The sequence below is a fragment of the Festucalex cinctus genome, chromosome 8 (assembly GCF_051991245.1).
Source record: "Festucalex cinctus isolate MCC-2025b chromosome 8, RoL_Fcin_1.0, whole genome shotgun sequence".
NCBI classification, from domain to species: Eukaryota; Metazoa; Chordata; class Actinopteri; order Syngnathiformes; family Syngnathidae; genus Festucalex; species Festucalex cinctus.
This window is the reverse complement of record NC_135418.1, coordinates 1,180,057-1,197,496: the sequence shown is the minus strand read 5'-3', so window position 1 is coordinate 1,197,496 and position 17,440 is coordinate 1,180,057. Positions and strand designations below refer to the sequence as shown.

At 38.1% G+C, this 17,440-nt stretch overlaps 2 protein-coding genes across 2 annotated transcripts in view; one reads left to right on the top strand and one right to left on the bottom strand.

The window, feature by feature from the left end:
- Nucleotides 1-17,415, top strand: part of LOC144023574 (uncharacterized) — a 97,958-nt gene extending 80,543 nt beyond the window's left edge. Inside the window, exons 2-14 of the mRNA XM_077529204.1 lie at nucleotides 14,002-14,123; nucleotides 14,267-14,370; nucleotides 14,454-14,729; nucleotides 14,867-14,960; nucleotides 15,181-15,248; nucleotides 15,373-15,438; nucleotides 16,039-16,191; nucleotides 16,335-16,400; nucleotides 16,487-16,615; nucleotides 16,787-16,840; nucleotides 17,053-17,124; nucleotides 17,237-17,308; nucleotides 17,404-17,415. Of these exons, the coding sequence (XP_077385330.1) occupies nucleotides 14,018-14,123; nucleotides 14,267-14,370; nucleotides 14,454-14,729; nucleotides 14,867-14,960; nucleotides 15,181-15,248; nucleotides 15,373-15,438; nucleotides 16,039-16,191; nucleotides 16,335-16,400; nucleotides 16,487-16,615; nucleotides 16,787-16,840; nucleotides 17,053-17,124; nucleotides 17,237-17,308; nucleotides 17,404-17,415 (1,272 nt within the window). The 5' untranslated portion in view covers nucleotides 14,002-14,017. The remainder of the gene's footprint in view (nucleotides 1-14,001; nucleotides 14,124-14,266; nucleotides 14,371-14,453; nucleotides 14,730-14,866; nucleotides 14,961-15,180; nucleotides 15,249-15,372; nucleotides 15,439-16,038; nucleotides 16,192-16,334; nucleotides 16,401-16,486; nucleotides 16,616-16,786; nucleotides 16,841-17,052; nucleotides 17,125-17,236; nucleotides 17,309-17,403) is intronic.
- On the bottom strand, nucleotides 9,827-12,527 carry LOC144023857 (uncharacterized). The gene is made up of 4 exons (XM_077529779.1): nucleotides 12,510-12,527; nucleotides 12,278-12,361; nucleotides 11,525-11,726; nucleotides 9,827-10,592 (listed from the first exon to the last, which is right to left on the bottom strand). The coding sequence occupies exons 2-4, from the start codon at nucleotides 12,356-12,358 to the stop codon at nucleotides 10,435-10,437; spliced, it is 441 nt and encodes a 146-aa protein (XP_077385905.1). The 5' UTR covers nucleotides 12,359-12,361; nucleotides 12,510-12,527; the 3' UTR covers nucleotides 9,827-10,434.
- Nucleotides 17,416-17,440: the final 25 nt, after the last annotated feature.

Genomic DNA, 17,440 nt, shown 5'->3' with positions numbered 1-17,440 from the left:
GGTCGATCTACGTTCCAACCCTCACCTATGGTCACGAGCTGTGGGTCGTGACCGAAAGAACGAGATCCCGGATACAAGCGGCCGAAATGAGCTTCCTCCGCAGGGTGTCCGGGCTCTCCCTTAGAGATAGGGTGAGAAGCTCGGTCATCCGGGAGGGACTCAGAGTCGAGCCGCTGCTCCTCCGCGTTGAGAGGAGCCAGCTGAGGTGGCTCGGGCATCTGGTTCGGATGCCTCCTGGACGCCTCCCTGGGGAGGTGTTCTGGGCATGTCCCACTGGCGGGAGGCCCCGGGGACGACCCAGGACACGCTGGAGAGACTATGTCTCTCGGCTGGCCTGGGAACGCCTCGGGATCCCGCCGGAGGAGCTGGTTGAAGTGGCTGGGGAGAGGGAAGTCTGGGTTTCCCTCCTGAAGCTGCTGCCCCCGCGACCCGACCCCGGATAAGCGGAAGAAGATGGATGGATGGATGGATGGTACTGGCATGTTGGGGTACTGTCAAATAGGAAACCATCTAAATTTTAAACGTTTTTGCCATGCTTTGTGTTTGTAAAGTTTCATGGAAAGGCCAAAAATGATGCACAATTAACAAAATAAAATCAAAATGGATTGGCACATGGCTATATAGAATACTTTTTGAATATATTAGGCATGCCTGCCAATATTCACACATCTAGCTGAATCATATAATCGGAAAGACTTCATAAAAATGTCTAGAGGGCGCTATTGAAGCATTTATTGCAAATTTAATAAGAAATCTCTAAAATATTCATGCTTATGACAAGCCTGATGTGTGTGTAAAGTTTCATGAGTTTTTGCACATGTTTAGACCAAAAAAAAAAAAAGCAGCATTTTACTTGGCAAACAATGCATCGCCATGAAACGGCGTGGGACAAAATAAATAACTTTCGCTAACTTTGTATCTTAAACATCTTAAGATGAAGCACACCAAGTTTGAAGACAGTCGGATAAATTTTGTAGGAGGAGTTCGTTAAAATATGACCCCTAAAAAAGGCCACAAAAAATGGCTACAAATCCCAACGTAAATCAAAATGGCGGACTTCCTGTTTGTTTTGGAAGATGGTTCCAAGAGACTATTTTGTACATCGTGGGCTCTTATGTATGCCTCTAAATTATCATAGCGCTAGGTGAAACGTACAACCGGGAATGCTTCGTTAAAGAGGCGTTTTTTACCTCAAAATGTGATGACCGGCCCTTACGGGACTTCCTGTTGGGTTTAGCACATGGCACCAAGAGACTTTTTTTGTACATTGTGGGCTGTTAAATTTGTCTCCAAATTTTCGTAGCTCTCGCTGCTTCGTACAACTGTGAATGCTTCATTAAGAGGGAATTTTTTCCTTTGCAAACTGTGCATGCCACGGCAACAGCGTGCGACGAAATAAAAAGCTTTCAATAACTTTTCATCTTCAACATTTTAAGATGAATCACACCAAGTTTGGAGATGATCGGATAAACTCTGTAGGAGGAGTTCGTTAAAATAAGACCCCTATGAAATGGCCCAAAAAATGGCAACACGTTCCAAAGTAAATCAAACTGGCGGACTTCCTGTTCGGTTTAGCATATGGTTCAAAAAGAGTTTTTTGTACCTTGAGGGCTGTTACATATGTCTTCAAATGTTGGTAACTCTAGGTGAAATGTACAGCCGGGAATGCTTCATTAAATAAGAATTTTGAAACACAAAATTTGATGCCTCGCCTCTGGCGGACTTCCTGTTAGGTTTAGCATATGGTTCAAAAAGAGTTTTTTGTAGATCATAGTCTGTTACATATGTGTACCAATTTTCGTGGCTCTCAATTAAACGTACCACGGCAATGCTTTGTTAAGTAAGAATTTTGAAACTGTAAATTTGATGCCCCGCCACCGTCATATAGTATGTCAAAAACTTTAGATTTTTTTACCATGATGTTGTCCCAGGTCTTGAGATGGTACAGCCCAAGTTTGAAGTCAATCGGGTTAACCGTGTAGGAGAAGCGGGCAAAAGTATGACCCCTGTAAATGTGCAAAAATGGGCCAAAATTGGACATTCAAATACTCATACCTCACTTCCTGTCTATTTTAGGGTACACATATCAAAGAGGTTTTTGTTCATCTGGATGTGCTACAAGTGCCACACAATTTTCGTAGCCATAGGACAATCGTAGCGGGACAGGGATCCGTTAAACCTATGTAGGTGGCGCTACAGAGCCATTTTCTGTTATCACGTATGGCGACTTTAAAATATCAAATTTTTCGCCAGGCCCGATCTCCGTGTAAAGTTTGGTGAGTTTTCGTTCATGTTTAGTGCCTCAAAAATGTGGTTGTTTGCGGAAAAGAATAATAACAAAGAAAAAGAAGAAGAAAAAAAGAAGAAGAAGAATAATAACTAGAGCTGCGAGCAGCTATAAAGGGCCCTCGCAACCCGGACCACGTTGGGGTACTTGCACGTCGGGGTACTGGCACGTTGGGGTACTGTCAAATAGGACAAGGACCATCTAAAATGTTTTTGACAAGCCTTGTATGTGCAAAGTTTAATCAAAACGCAAAATATGGTGTGCAATTCCCAAAATAAATTCAAAATGGCGGACTTCCTTTTAGGTTTAGCATACGGCTACAGAATACTTTTTGTAGGTCTTAAGCTAATAGGTATGCCTCCCAGTTTTCACAAATCTAGGTCAAGTCATCTTTAGTTCTGTATCGCTTGAATCATACAATTGGAAATGCTCCATAAAAATGCATAGAGGGCGCTATTGAGCACAACGTTGGGTTACTTGCACGTCAGGGTACTGGCACGTTGGGGTACTGTTACATGGAACAAGGACCATTTAAAATGTTAGTTTTTTCCATGCCTTGTCTGTGCAAAGTTTAATGAAAGAGGCCAAAAATGATGTATAATTCCCAAAATAAAATCAAAATAGCGGACTTCCTCTTTGGTTTGGCAAATGGCTACATAATACTTTTTTGTAGGTATTAGGCTGATAGGGGTCTGTCCTAATTTTCACAAATCTAGCAGAATCATACAATCGGAAATACTTCATAAAAATGTCTAGAGGGCGCTATTTATTGCAAATTGCACAATAAATCTCTAAAAATTCATGTTCATGACAAGTCTGATGTGTTTGCAAAGTTTCATAAGTTTTCACACATGTATAGATAAAAAAACAAAGCAGCACTTCACTTGGCAAACTGCATCGCTATAGCAGCAGCGTGCGACAAAATAAAAAACCTTTGATAACTTTGCATCTTAAACATCTTAAGATGAAACACACCAAGTTTGAAGACGGTCGGATGAACTTTGTACGAGGAGTTCGTTAAAATATGACAACTGAAAAAGGCCACAAAAAATGGCAACAAATCCCATCGTAAATCAAAATGGCAGACTTCCTGTTTGGTTTATCACATGGTTCCAAGATACTTTTTTGTACATCGTGGGCTCTTATGTATGCCTGCAAATTATCATCGCTCTAGGTGAAACGTACAACCGGGAATGCTTCGTTAAAGAGGAGTTTTCTAGCTCAAAATGTGATGCCCGGCCCCTGGGGGACTTCCTGTTGGGTTTAGCACATGGCACCAAGAGACTTTTTTTGTACACTGTGGGCTGTTACATATGTCTACAATTTTTTGTAGCTCTAGCTACTTCGTACAACTGGGAATGCTTCATTAAGAGGGAATTTTTTTCCTTTGCAAAAAGTGCATGCCACGACAACAGCGTGCGACGAAATAAAGAGCTTTCAATAACTTTTCATCCTCAACATCTTAAGATGAGTCACACCAAGTTTGAAGATGATCGGATAAACTCTGTAGGAGGAGTTCGTTAAAATATGACCCCTATGAAATGGCCCAAAAAATGGCAACACATTCCAAAGTAAATAAAAATGGCGGACATCCTGTTAGGTTTAGCATATGGTTCAAAAAGAGTTTTTTGTACCTCGAGGGCTGTTATATACCTCTACAAATTTTGGTAACTCTAGGTGAAACGTACAGCCGGGTATGCTTTGTTAAAGAGGAGTTTTTTAGCTTAAAATGTGATGCCCGGCCCCTGGGGGACTTCCTGTTGGGTTTAGCACAGGGCACCAAGAGACTTTTTTGTACATCTTGGGCTGTTACATATGTCTACAAATTTTCGTAGCTCTAGCTGCTTCGTACAACTGGCAATGCTTCTTTAAGGATATTTTTTTTCCTTTGCAAACAGTGCATGCCATGACAACAGCGTGCGACGAAATACAAAGCTTTCAATAACTTTTCATCTTCAACATCTTAAGATGAATCACACCAAGTTTGAAGATGATCGGATAAACACTGTAGGAGGAGTTCGTTAAAATAAGACCCCAATGAAATGGCCAAAAAAATGGCAACACGTTCCAAAATAAATCAAAATGGCGGACTTCCTGTGAGGTTTAGCATATGGTTCAAAAAGAGTTTTTTGTAGGTCATAGCCTGTTACATATGTGTACAAATTTTCGTAGCTCTAGATTAAACGTACAACCGGCAATGCTTCATGAAGTAAGAATTTTTAAACTCTAAATTTGATGCGTCGCCGACGTCATATAGTATATCAAAAACTTTAGATTTTTTACAATGATGTTGTCCCAGGTGTTGAGATGGTCCATCCCAAGTTTGAAGTTAATCTGGTTAACCGTGTAGGAGAAGCGGGCAAAAGTATGACCCCTGTAAATGTGCAAAACTGGGCCAAAATTGGACAGTCAGATGATCATACCTCACTTTCTGTCTATTTTAGGGTACACACATCAAAGAGGTTTTTGTTCATCTGGATGTGCTACGGGTGCCACACAATTTTCGTCGCCATAGGACAATCGTAGCGGGACAGGGATCCGTTTAACCTATGTAGGTGGCGCTATGGAGCCATTTTTCTGTTATCATGTATGGCGACTTTAAAATATCAAATTTTTCGCCAGGCCTGATGTGCGTGTAAAGTTTGGTGAGTTTTCGTTCACGTTTAGCGTCTCAAAAATGCGATTGTTTGCGGAGAAGAATAATAATAAGAATAACTAGAGCTGCGAGCAGCTATAAAGGGCCCTCGCAACCCGGGCCACGTTGGGGTATTTGCACGTCGGGGTACTGGCATGCTGGGGTACTGTCAAATAGGAAACCATCTAAATTTTAAACGTTTTTGCCATGCTTTGTGTTTGTAAAGTTTCATGGAAAGGCCAAAAATGATGCACAATTAACAAAATAAAATCAAAATGGATTGGCACATGGCTATATAGAATACTTTTTGAATATATTAGGCATGCCTGCCAATATTCACACATCTAGCTGAATCATATAATCGGAAAGACTTCATAAAAATGTCTAGAGGGCGCTATTGAAGCATTTATTGCAAATTTAATAAGAAATCTCTAAAATATTCATGCTTATGACAAGCCTGATGTGTGTGTAAAGTTTCATGAGTTTTTGCACATGTTTAGACCAAAAAAAAAAGCAGCATTTTACTTGGCAAACAATGCATCGCCATGAAACGGTGTGGGACAAAATAAATAACTTTAGATAACTTTGTATCTTAAACATCTTAAGATGAAGCACACCAAGTTTGAAGACAGTCGGATAAATTTTGTAGGAGGAATTCGTTAAAATATGACCCCTAAAAAAGGCCACAAAAAATGGCTACAAATCCCAACGTAAATCAAAATGGCGGACTTCCTGTTTGTTTTGGAAGATGGTTCCAAGAGACTATTTTGTACATCGTGGGCTCTTATGTATGCCTCTAAATTATCATAGCGCTAGGTGAAACGTACAACCGGGAATGCTTCGTTAAAGAGGAGTTTTTTACCTCAAAATGTGATGACCGGCCCTTACGGGACTTCCTGTTGGGTTTAGCACATGGCACCAAGAGACTTTTTTGTACATTGTGGGCTGTTAAATTTGTCTCCAAATTTTCGTAGCTCGAGCTGCTTCGTACAACTGTGAATGCTTCATTAAGAGGGAATTTTTTCCTTTGCAAACTGTGCATGCCACGGCAATAGCGTAAGACGAAATAAAAAGCTTTCAATAACTTTTCATCTTCAACATTTTAAGATGAATCACACCAAGTTTGGAGATGATCGGATAAACTCTGTAGGAGGAGTTCGTTAAAATAAGACCCCTATGAAATGGCCCAAAAAATGGCAACACGTTCCAAAGTAAATCAAAATGGCGGACTTCCTGTTCGGTTTAGCATATTGTTCAAAAAGAGTTTTTTGTACCTTGAGGGCTGTTACATATGTCTTTAAATTTTGGTAACTCTAGGTGAAACGTACAGCCGGGAATGCTTCATTAAGTAAGAATTTTGAAACTCAAAATTTGATGCCCCGCCTCTGGCGGACTTCCTGTTGGGTTTAGCATATGGCACCAACAGACTTTTTTGTAGATCATAGTCTGTTACATATGTGTACCAATTTTCGTAGCTCTAGGTTAAACATACAACCGGCAATACTACGTTTAGTAAGAGTTTTGAAACTCTAAATTTGATGCCCCACCGCCGTCATATAGTATGTCGAAAACTTTAGATTTTTTACCATGGTGTTGTCCCAGGTCTTGAGATGGTACATCCCAAGTTTGAAGTCAATTGGATTAACCGTGTAGGAGAAGCAGGCAAAAGTATGACCCCTGTAAATGTGCAAAAATTGGCCAAAATTGGACATTTAAATACTCATATCTCACTTCCTGTCTATTTTAGGGTACACACATCAAAGAGGTTTTTGTTCATCTGGATGTGCTACAGGTGCCACACAATTTTCATAGCCGTCGGACAATCGTAGCGGGCCAGGGATCTGTTTAACCTATGTAGGTGGCGCTATGGAGCCATTTTTGTGTTATCACCTATGGCGACTTTAAAATATCAAATTTTTCGCCAGGCCTGACGTGTGTGTAAAGTTTGGTGAGTTTTCGTTCACGTTTAGTGTCTCAAAAATGTGATTGTTTGCGGAAAAGAATAATAACAAATAAAAAGAAGAACTAGAGCTGCGAGCAGCTATAAAGGGCCCTCGCAACCCGGGCCACGTTGGGGTACTTGCACGTCGGGGTACTGGCACGTTGGGGTACTGTCAAATCGGACAAGGACCATCTAAAATGTTTTTGACAAGCTTTGTGAGTGCAAAAGGCCAAAGATGGTGTGCAATTCCCAAAATAAATTCAAAATGGCGGACTTCCTTTTAGGTTTAGCATACGGCTACAGAATACTTTTTGTAGGTCTTAAGCTAATAGGTATGCCTCCCAGTTTTCACAAATCTAGGTCAAGTCATCTTTAGTTGTGTATCGCTTGAATCATACAATTGGAAATGCTCCATAAAAATGCATAAAGGGCGCTATTGAGCACAACGTTGGGTTACTTGCACGTCAGGGTACTGGCACGTTGGGGTACTGTTACACGGAACAAGGACCATTTAAAATGTTAGTTTTTTCCATGCCTTGTCTGTGCAAAGTTTAATGAAAGAGGCCAAAAATGATGTATAATTCCCAAAATAAAATCAAAATAGCGGACTTCCTCTTTGGTTTGGCAAATGTCTACATAATACTTTTTTGTAGGTATTAGGCTTATAGGGGTCTGTCCTAATTTTCACAAATCTAGCAGAATCATACAATCGGAAATACTTCATAAAAATGTCTAGAGGGCGCTATTTATTGCAAATTGCACAATAAATCTCTAAAAATTCATGTTCATGACAAGTTGATGTGTTTGCAAAGTTTCATGAGTTTTCACACATGTATAGATAAAAAAACAAAGCAGCACTTTACTTGGCAAACAATGCATCGCTATAGCAGCAGCGTGCGACAAAATAAAAAACTTTCGATAACTTTGCATCTTAAACATCTTAAGATGAAACACACCAAGTTTGAAGACGGTCGGATGAACTTTGTACGAGGAGTTCGTTAAAATATGACCCCTGAAAAAGGCCACAAAAAATGGCAACAAATCCCAACGTAAATCAAAATGGCAGACTTCCTGTTTTGTTTAGCACATGGTTCCAAGAGACTTTTTTGTACATCGTGGGCTCTTATGTATGCCTGCAAATTATCATCGCGCTAGGTGAAACGTACAACCGGGAATGCTTCGTTAAAGAGGAGTTTTCTAGCTCAAAATGTGATGCCCGGCCCCTGGGGGACTTCCTGTTGGGTTTAGCACATGGCACCAAGAGACTTTTTTTGTACATTGTGGGCTGTTACATATGTCTACAAATTTTTGTAGCTCTAGCTACTTCGTACAACTGGGAATGCTTCATTAAGAAGGATTTTTTTCCTTTGCAAAAAGTGCATGCCACGACAACAGCGTGCGACGAAATAAAGAGCTTTCAATAACTTTTCATCCTCAACATCTTAAGATGAGTCACACCAAGTTTGAAGATGATCGGATAAACTCTGTAGGAGGAGTTCGTTAAAATATGACCCCTATGAAATGGCCCAAAAAATGGCAACACATTCCAAAGTAAATCAAAATGGTGGACTTCCTGTGAGGTTTAGCATATGGTTCAAAAAGAGTTTTTTGTACCTCGAGGGCTGTTATATACCTCTACAAATTTTGGTAACTCTAGGTGAAACATACAGCCGGGTATGCTTTGTTAAAGAGGAGTTTTTTAGCTCAAAATGTGATGCCCGGCCCCTGGGGGACTTCCTGTTGGGTTTAGCACAGGGCACCAAGAGACTTTTTTGTACATCTTGGGCTGTTACATATGTCAACAAATTTTCGTAGCTCTCCCTGCTTCGTACAAATGGGAATGCTTCTTTAAGGATATTTTTTTTCCTTTGCAAACAGTGCATGCCATGACAACAGCGTGCGACGAAATACAAAGCTTTCAATAACTTTTCATCTTCAACATCTTAAGATGAATCACACCAAGTTTGAAGATGATCGGATAAACACTGTAGGAGGAGTTCGTTAAAATAAGACCCCAATGAAATGGCCAAAAAAATGGCAACACGTTCCAAAATAAATCAAAATGGTGGACTTCCTGTGAGGTTTAGCATATGGTTCAAAAAGAGTTTTTTGTAGGTCATAGCCTGTTACATATGTGTACCAATTTTCATAGCTCCAGATTAAACGTACAACCGGCAATGCTTCGTGAAGTAAGAATTTATAAACTCTAAATTTGATGCGTCGCCGCCATCATATAGCATATCAAAAACTTTAGATTTTTTACAATGGTGTTGTCCCAGGTGTTGAGATGGTCCATCCCAAGTTTGAAGTCAATCGGGTTAACCGTGTAGGAGAAGCGGGCAAAAGTATGACCCCTGTAAATGTGCAAAACTGGGCCAAAATTGGACATTCAGATGATCATACCTCACTTTCTGTCTATTTTAGGGTACACACATCAAAGAGGTTTTTGTTCATCTGGATGTGCTACGGGTGCCACACAATTTTCGTCGCCATAGGACAATCGTAGCGGGACAGGGATCCGTTTAACCTATGTAGGTGGCGCTATGGAGCCATTTTTCTGTTATCATGTATGGCGACTTTAAAATATCAAATTTTTCGCCAGGCCTGATGTGCGTGTAAAGTTTGGTGAGTTTTCGTTCACGTTTAGCGTCTCAAAAATGCGATTGTTTGCGGAGAATAATAATAATAATAATAATAATAATAATAATAATAATAAGAATTCCTACAAAAACAATAGGGCCTCGCAGCGGCACCGCCGCCGCCGCTGCTCGGGCCCTAATAATAAGAATTCCTTGAAAAACAATAGGGACCTCGCAGCGGTCGCTGCTCGGGCCCTAACTAGAGCTGCGAGCAGCTATAAAGGGCCCTCGCAACCCGGGCCACGTTGGGGTATATGCAAGTCGGGGGACTTGCACGTTGGGGTACTGTTAAATAGACAAGGACCATGGAAAATAGAAATGCATTTGCCGTGCCTTGTGTGTAAAAAGGTGCAGTAAAAGGCCAAAAATGATGCACAATTCCCAAAATAAATTCAAAAGTGTGGACTTTCTGATGTGTGTGCAAAGTTTCATGAAAAGTCGCTCGTTTGATATTCAAAACCAGCATCTGTTTATTTGAAAACATTGCATGGCACAGAGATGGTGTGTGATCAAATAAAAAGCTTTTTGATGACTCTTAATGTGGTGTCGCTGTGCAACACATATGTATTCATGACATAGTGAAGTATTGTGACAGTTTTGTAGGGTCCAGCAAACAGTAAATGTGTGACAGTTATTCAAGAAAAAATGTAGCTTTAAAGCAGGCTAACAAATGACATCATCTAAAGGGGAAAAAAGCACATGAGCAAGCATAGGTATAAGTAGAGGAGAAAAAGAGATGAAAGAAGTGCGAGAGATGGAACAGTAGAGGAATGCAGCTGTTTATGTATAGCTGTTGTAACAGGACAGATTAAATAACACTTTAACCTGGGGTTAACAGCGCCCTAGGACAGATAAACTCTTTAGTGTAAAAGTTTTCTGGGACAGATGAATCCCTTGGGGTCAAAGAGTTTGGGTTAGCACATAGTCTGTCTTAGGATAATGTAACCTCCATGGATGAATTAGTCCTAGGACACTTTGACCTGCGGGCTAAAACTTCAGGGGGGTTAACCTGTCCTGTTATATTGTGATCATCGTCTTCGTGCATGTCCTCAGTGGCTTCTTCTGTCTGTGTGGCAGCATTTGATACATCTGTAGAACAAAAAAGAATGAAGAATCATGTTAGATCTGTGAAGTTTGGTTGTCTTAGGTGTAGTTTACAGAACAGTCGTGTGCATATTTTTAGCATGGTAGTGTCTTAATACAAATGCATATTATGTAATGCACTGTATATGGATATTACAGACGTAATATTTGACGGTGATCTTATATTCATAGTTTTTGCCCGTTAATAAATAATATAGCTAGTAAGTAATAAGACACGCAAAAATGGTATAGTTGAATCCTCAGGGTCAAAAAGCAATGTTTTAGGATTGTGTGATGAAATGATGAATAAAAGTAAGGATACGACAGGTACATAAATTGTTATGTAAGTGTAAAATTTGGCATGGTGTGTCCAGATACATGCAGGATAAGTATAAAATATTATGGTGTGTGATAGATTTTTTCTTAGTAAAAATTAGTATTGTAAAGGTCAAGTCACAGTATGTCCAAAAAAAATTGTAAAAAAAATCTATGGTATAGAAACATCATAATCAGGGGCAAAGACATAAACATAATAATAGTAATTAATAATGATAGAATTTAAATACAATCTTTTCCATGAATATGTCAGTTATTTTGAGAAGATACAGAAAAAAAAGAACTTTGAAGTGTCTATCAGTGGATGAAAGAGGGCAAGATCACAGCATAGCTACATGATATCAGTCACATTTGAAAGTAATCAAGTGTAGTATGTATTCACATTATATACATTGAGAAATTGCGGCTCAATAATCAGTCAGTGTTTTAGTTAACAGTCCAATGTTACCTTCAAGATATTCCTAACAGAAAAAAAGGAACGTGCATTAACAAAAAAATGTAAAAATGTCCATTGTCAAACATGTCATTCATTATACACAATGTGTAGGATGGGGATGCTTGCTGTGTTAGTGTTTGTGTGTCTTCCATGTCATATAGCTTACCATCACGGACAAATGCATCACATGCATCCTTTATATCCAATGCAGTCTGGAGTTCTTTCACAAGCTTGGTTTTGAAGTCGATCTGTTTTTCAAGTGCTCGATTGACTCGAGTCACATGGACTAGTTGGGTCATTTGGGAATGAAGATCAAGGCTGCGCTGGTATAAGTCGTTGCGACTGAAAGCATGATCAATGCATGCATACTGTAATGACAAAGCATTCAATGAAAATCACTCATGTTAGATTCCATGATTCTAAATAGCAGAGGTAACGTGTTGGTGCAAAACATTGTGGTCGTGTTGCATGTTACTCAATGGCTGTGTGTGTCAAAACGAGTTTATTTGAAAGAATATACAAATATATACACACGGACATATATATTTATACAGTATAACAGTACCGCATGTATTGGTTTTAAGGAAAGAGTTGAAAAGCAGTGTTCAGAAAAAAGCATAAGACGCACAAAGTACCATTTCACTACATGTAATAAGTTGTCAAGTAGACATGTGAATTAAGTGGTTAAGATAGTGGCTACTGTGCAAGTAAGCTTCAATTGTCTCTAAAAGGTTAGCATATGTGTTCTACATGATATCAATGGCTAGACGTGCTCGTGGAGAAACATTACAAACAGAAAAACACACTAAAGGTGCCTTTAACAAACCTGTCAATAAATGAGAACTTAATACATATATGTATGGCATACTGTATATGATTGAGAAAGTTGTCCTGTTTAGTTTATGTATTGTATACTTACGGGAAAAAGTTGGCAATCCTTGTGTATGGAGATGATTAGAGGGTCTTTATCAAAAGAGAATTTGCTTGGTGATTTGTTCATGTTCTGTAGAAAAGCAAAGGAGTAGAAATAAATACAGTGTCATACTTCATAAACATACAAGAAATGTGTAGCTGTATTAACCATTGTTGGTATTTGAAGTGATAATTTAGGAATAGAAGTGTACTGATTGCAGAATTTATAGAGTGCTTACCTTGTATGACTTTGTAGATGGAAATGTCTTTTGTTGAAAGAGCTCTTTGTTGTCTACTATATATGCAAGGACAAGCATAAGTAGGTGTGGTTATGAAGTACTTGACCATTGAAATAAAGCAGTGGTATCAAATGTATGGACTGTGGTTTGGCTCAGGCCTGCAAAGGGGTTTAATGTGGCACAAGAGATAATCTTGTATGGTACAAAAAATAATAATAATATGAGTAATGTCGTACCAATTAATCAGATGGCCAAAATCAAAACAAAGAAATCTGTCATTTCAAAAGTAGTTTTTAGATGACCAATCAATTAGAACACGGAATGGATCAGCATGTCATTATTTTACACACAAGCTAAAGTTATGGATTGTTGGGGAAAAAAAGACAGACAAACATAAATGTGCTGAATATGACACTCATTCAGTTATTGGTAACACAAACACAATATGGTGTGAATTAATGTCCAATAACTTCATTAATTGTGTCACACAGTACATTCTAGAAATAATATATATATGAAAGACAGGTAGATATAACACGCTCGGAACTCATATAGGCAGTGTTGCCACGTTCCATTTGCATGTGAGTTATTCTTAGGAAAAATGTATTTACAGTTGAGCCTTGCTATTTAGGGCTGTTCTACAAATAGCAAAAATCTGTCTATAACTGATGCCGATTGTATTGAAGTTATATATCATGATGTTATCAGTCTAGCCAACTTAGTTATAGAGTATATTGTCCTTCATGTGGCCACTGAGCTAATAAAAGTTGATAAAAAAGCATGATCACAAGTGGTGAGTGACAATTAGTAAGAATAATAATTGTATCTATGTTGTGTGCTACAATGAAAGTATTGATAGTGACATGTTATGATATATAATACAATTTTCTAAGTAGCATTTGAAACATCAGTATCTTTAATTTATTGACAAGAAAACACAGGAATGTATGGATATTGATGTTGACAGATCAAAAAGCAATATTTTCTACATACTATCAGTTAGCATTACAAGTATTCCTAGTAAGTAAAATAAATGCTGTTAATTGTGAAATTGGAGTGCTAAAAATTATTTAAATTTTGCTTGTACATGTGAAGTAATTGTAATCATTAGCAAAGGCAATAGGAAACAAACAGAATGCACATAGCTTACAAAACATAAAAGTAGTTGTATAAAAGTGTTGATGTTTAAATTTCATTGTGTAACAGTGTTGATGTTTAAATTTCATAGAAGTATCATATTTCGCCCGCCCCTTCTGTTCTTATTGGTCAAAAGTCTGACTCTTTCAAGGGCGGCTACATTTAAACCACCGTCACTGAAAGAGACTTCCTCTTGTTGTTCTTCACTGGTTTTGCGTCAGCAGATTCAGAGAGCACAGACAGCAAGATTTCCACAAACGTTATTTCAGCTGTTGGAGTATCTTCTAGTTTATGTATTTATTTAGTAGTAACAGGTAATTGTATATTCAATATTTATTATTTAATTGGAGTGTAGATACTTAGCTTCTCAGATGCCTCGGGGGAAAGGCTATCATCGTTCGCAGGCAGCCACAAAGAGGATGACTGAACGTCTTCAACTTGGTGATGTTCAGCAATCATTTCATGCAACTGGCACACGTAAGTAGCTACTATTTGTGTTTAATATTTTAAGCACGAAGATGTCTGATGAATAATTGTGGAGAAAAATTTAAACAGTGTTTTATTACCTTTGTTGTCATGAAATGTAATTCAATAATGATTATTTCTGTATGTGCTAATAGGTGGTGGTACAGGTGGTCGTCACAAAGTGCAAGAATGGGCAATTTCTTGCGTTACTGGTCGAAGCCACAAGTTGGTCATACCCTCTGAGTGTCCAAACAAGAAGGTATAAATGGTTTCTACATTTAAGAAAAAAGTACAATAGATGGTGATTGTGCTAAATGAAATACTGTACATTATGTCATGTAGTTTGTCTTGCTCATTGGAGACTCGCACCTACGGAGCATCGCAGATGGTTTTGTGGAGATGCCAAAGGGTTCTTTTTCCTTTGGTGTCATGTCGACACCCGGAGCTTGTGCAACTGAGTTGACTACTGAGGTGCAGCATGCTGTTGTGCCTAGAACACCAGACGTGGTTTGTCTTTTGGCTCCTAGCAATAACCTGACATCCAGCCGCACCCCTGACGAGGCAGGAGCAGATTTCTGCAGACTCCTTGGTATTGTCTGTGGTCGCTGGCCTAATAAGGTACATGTATATCATGTTTATTAATAGATGAGCAATACTATTATGAGGATGTATACACGATTGTAGTGTGATGTAGAAATATTTTCATGGGTAAAATAGTACAAACATTAGTTATAAACACTGCTTGTTTTGAATAGGTGTTTGTCTTGGACTTTCCTCCACGTCTAACCGTGGATGTGACTCAGCAGGATTACTTGCGTCAGGAGTTTCATCGTGTGTCAGCACGTATGGGTGAGTTACTAGATAATGACATTCAGTTCGGTCTTACATGTTATATCATATGGTGTGCATTTTTGTTACACTGTAAACTGTGCATCCTACAGAATATAAACAATGAATGTAAAAAGATTTTAATAGGCAATAAACGTAGATATCCTGAATTGGATAAAATTATTGCTGACTGTAGTAGAAAATCATAATGAAGGATGTTCTCTCCCAATGTCTTTTTAAGGGGTCAAGTACATGTCTATTGCAGCGTTCTTCCCTTTGAAGAACTTGAAGCTGTGGAGTAAAGATGGTGTAAGTTCCATTATGGTGTAATAATTGGGAATCATTGGATATGCACATTGATTAGATTTGTATGGTAGTACTGGAATAAAATAGTTAGGTTAGTACTGATATAAAATTGTTACTTTTTTTGCAGGTGCACTTGAGTGATGATCATGGGATGAGTATCCTTGTGCAGTTGATGTGTGATGGTGTTCATCAGGTTAGCCATTTCATATTGTTATTTGTTTCATTTTAGTTTTGCATTATGTTTGTAATGTGCTTAAATTGTTGTGTAGTTGTATGGAAATATGTACATTTTTCTGAATGCAGTATATACAGGACTGTCTCAGAAAATTAGAATATTGTGGTAAAGTCCTTTATTTTCTGTAATGCAATTAAATAAGCAAAAATGCCATACATTCTGGATTCATTACTAATCAACTGAAATATTGCAAGGCTTTTATTGTTTTAATATGGCTGATTATGGCATATTTTTTTACTTGGTCTGAGGAAATATTGTAATATTTTGAGATAAGATATTTGGCAGAAAATGCCATAATCAGCAATATTAAAACAATAAAAGGCTTGCAATATTTCAGTTGATTAGTAATGAATCCAGAAGCATTTTGCTTATTTAATTGCATTTCAGAAAATAATGGACTTTACCACAACATTATAATTTTCTGAGACAGTCCTGTATGTATTTGACATGTATTTTATGTAATGCTGTTTGTGAATCATGATTTAGACAAATATCAGTGATATATAAGTAACATAAATATTATTATTCATGTTATTATTTTTTTTATTTTATTATCAGCAACTTGACCTCCAAACACCTAAGTTGGAGGTACAAGTAGCGTCGAGGCTACCAGTGGTTAAAACTATTCCAAAAATTGTGGTGAAGGGTGAGACTTTGGTTCTTCGTCGATTGAACCCGTTTGAGTGGACTGTTGTTGGACCAGGCAGGAAGGTAATGGTTGCATATAGTAATAGCTTGGTTGTTGTAGTTTTTAGTGTTGTGATATATTTGTTTTACATTAGATTCTCCAAAGTTGAGCAAAATAAAGGTCAGTACAGGTTGATAAATAAAAATGATGATGTCTGTCATTGCAGAGGAGGCAAGCAGGACTTGAACAATCCTCTGACGGGGTTCCCAAAAAGAGGAAAATTCAGCATAACGTTAGTTTGTTTAGAATAATTATATACTGTATTTGTTATAGACAAGATGCATTCAGTCACATATTTTCAAAATGTGTATTTCACAGGTTGTGCTAAAGGAATGTTTCATTCCTCTAACCCCAGTTTGGTTCAGCAGTGAAATGTTGGGTGCGATGGATAAGATAAAACCATCAGATCTGTCCAGCCCTGTGAAGGCTGCTCCAAGAGACAAAAAGGTAATTTTCATGTAAATGTCATGGTTCAGGTGTTGTCATTAAGTGAGTCCAGTCATTTACGTGACACATTCTTCTTGATTGATAACATTTAAATTGTGTATAGTGGTCCAAAGAAGCTATAATCTGCATGTGTGGAATATATAAATATATATATATTTTGTCTGTCATTAGATATCAAAAGTGAGATATGGACAAAGAGTTGTTTTCAAAAGGACAAAGTCACAGGTTTGTGTTTCTTTCTTTTTTTTATTGGGGAGTAATGTAAATATTAGACTAGTTTATAATTGCTGTTATTCAGTTTGAGAAGGGGAGAATAAAATGTTTTATAGTAATGAGCGACAATAGTTATTGTAATATAAATTAGTAAATTTTTAGTTGTTTTGCAGGCAACATTGTACATTCTAAGTATGTATTACTTTTGTTACTGTGTTTAATAGGCAACATCAAGGCCGTTGGTGGATGCAAGTTTGTCTTGTTCCAGTGGTGTGGAAAAGGTTGTGCAGGAGGAGGTTTGTGGCCTGCTTTAGAATGTCACCTTAAAAAAAGAGAACATGTTTTGTAGCAATGAGTGACAATTGTTATATAAATGATATAAGTTCATTGGTAGTTGTTGTTTTGTAGGCAAGACAAAGGATGGTGGTGGATGCCAGTATTTGTTCTTCCAGTGTTGTGGAAGAGGTTGTGCAGCAAGAGGTTTGTTTCTTACTTACAATTTTAAAAAAGAAAGAAAATTATGATAAGTGCCTATTAGTGATGTATGATTGTTGTTATTTATGTTATTGATCTAGCACATTGCTTAAGCATTAACAATATTGGTAATTTATT

Coding starts and splice junctions, on each gene's coding strand:
- LOC144023857 (XM_077529779.1), bottom strand. CDS start 12,358: ATGAACAAATCACCAAGCAAATTCTCTTTTGATAAAGACCCTCTAATC. Junction 11,727..12,277: donor AGGATTGCCAACTTTTTCCC/GTAAGTATACAA, acceptor TTGTCATTACAG/TATGCATGCATTGATCATGC. Junction 10,593..11,524: donor TGATGCATTTGTCCGTGATG/GTAAGCTATATG, acceptor TTTGTTCTACAG/ATGTATCAAATGCTGCCACA.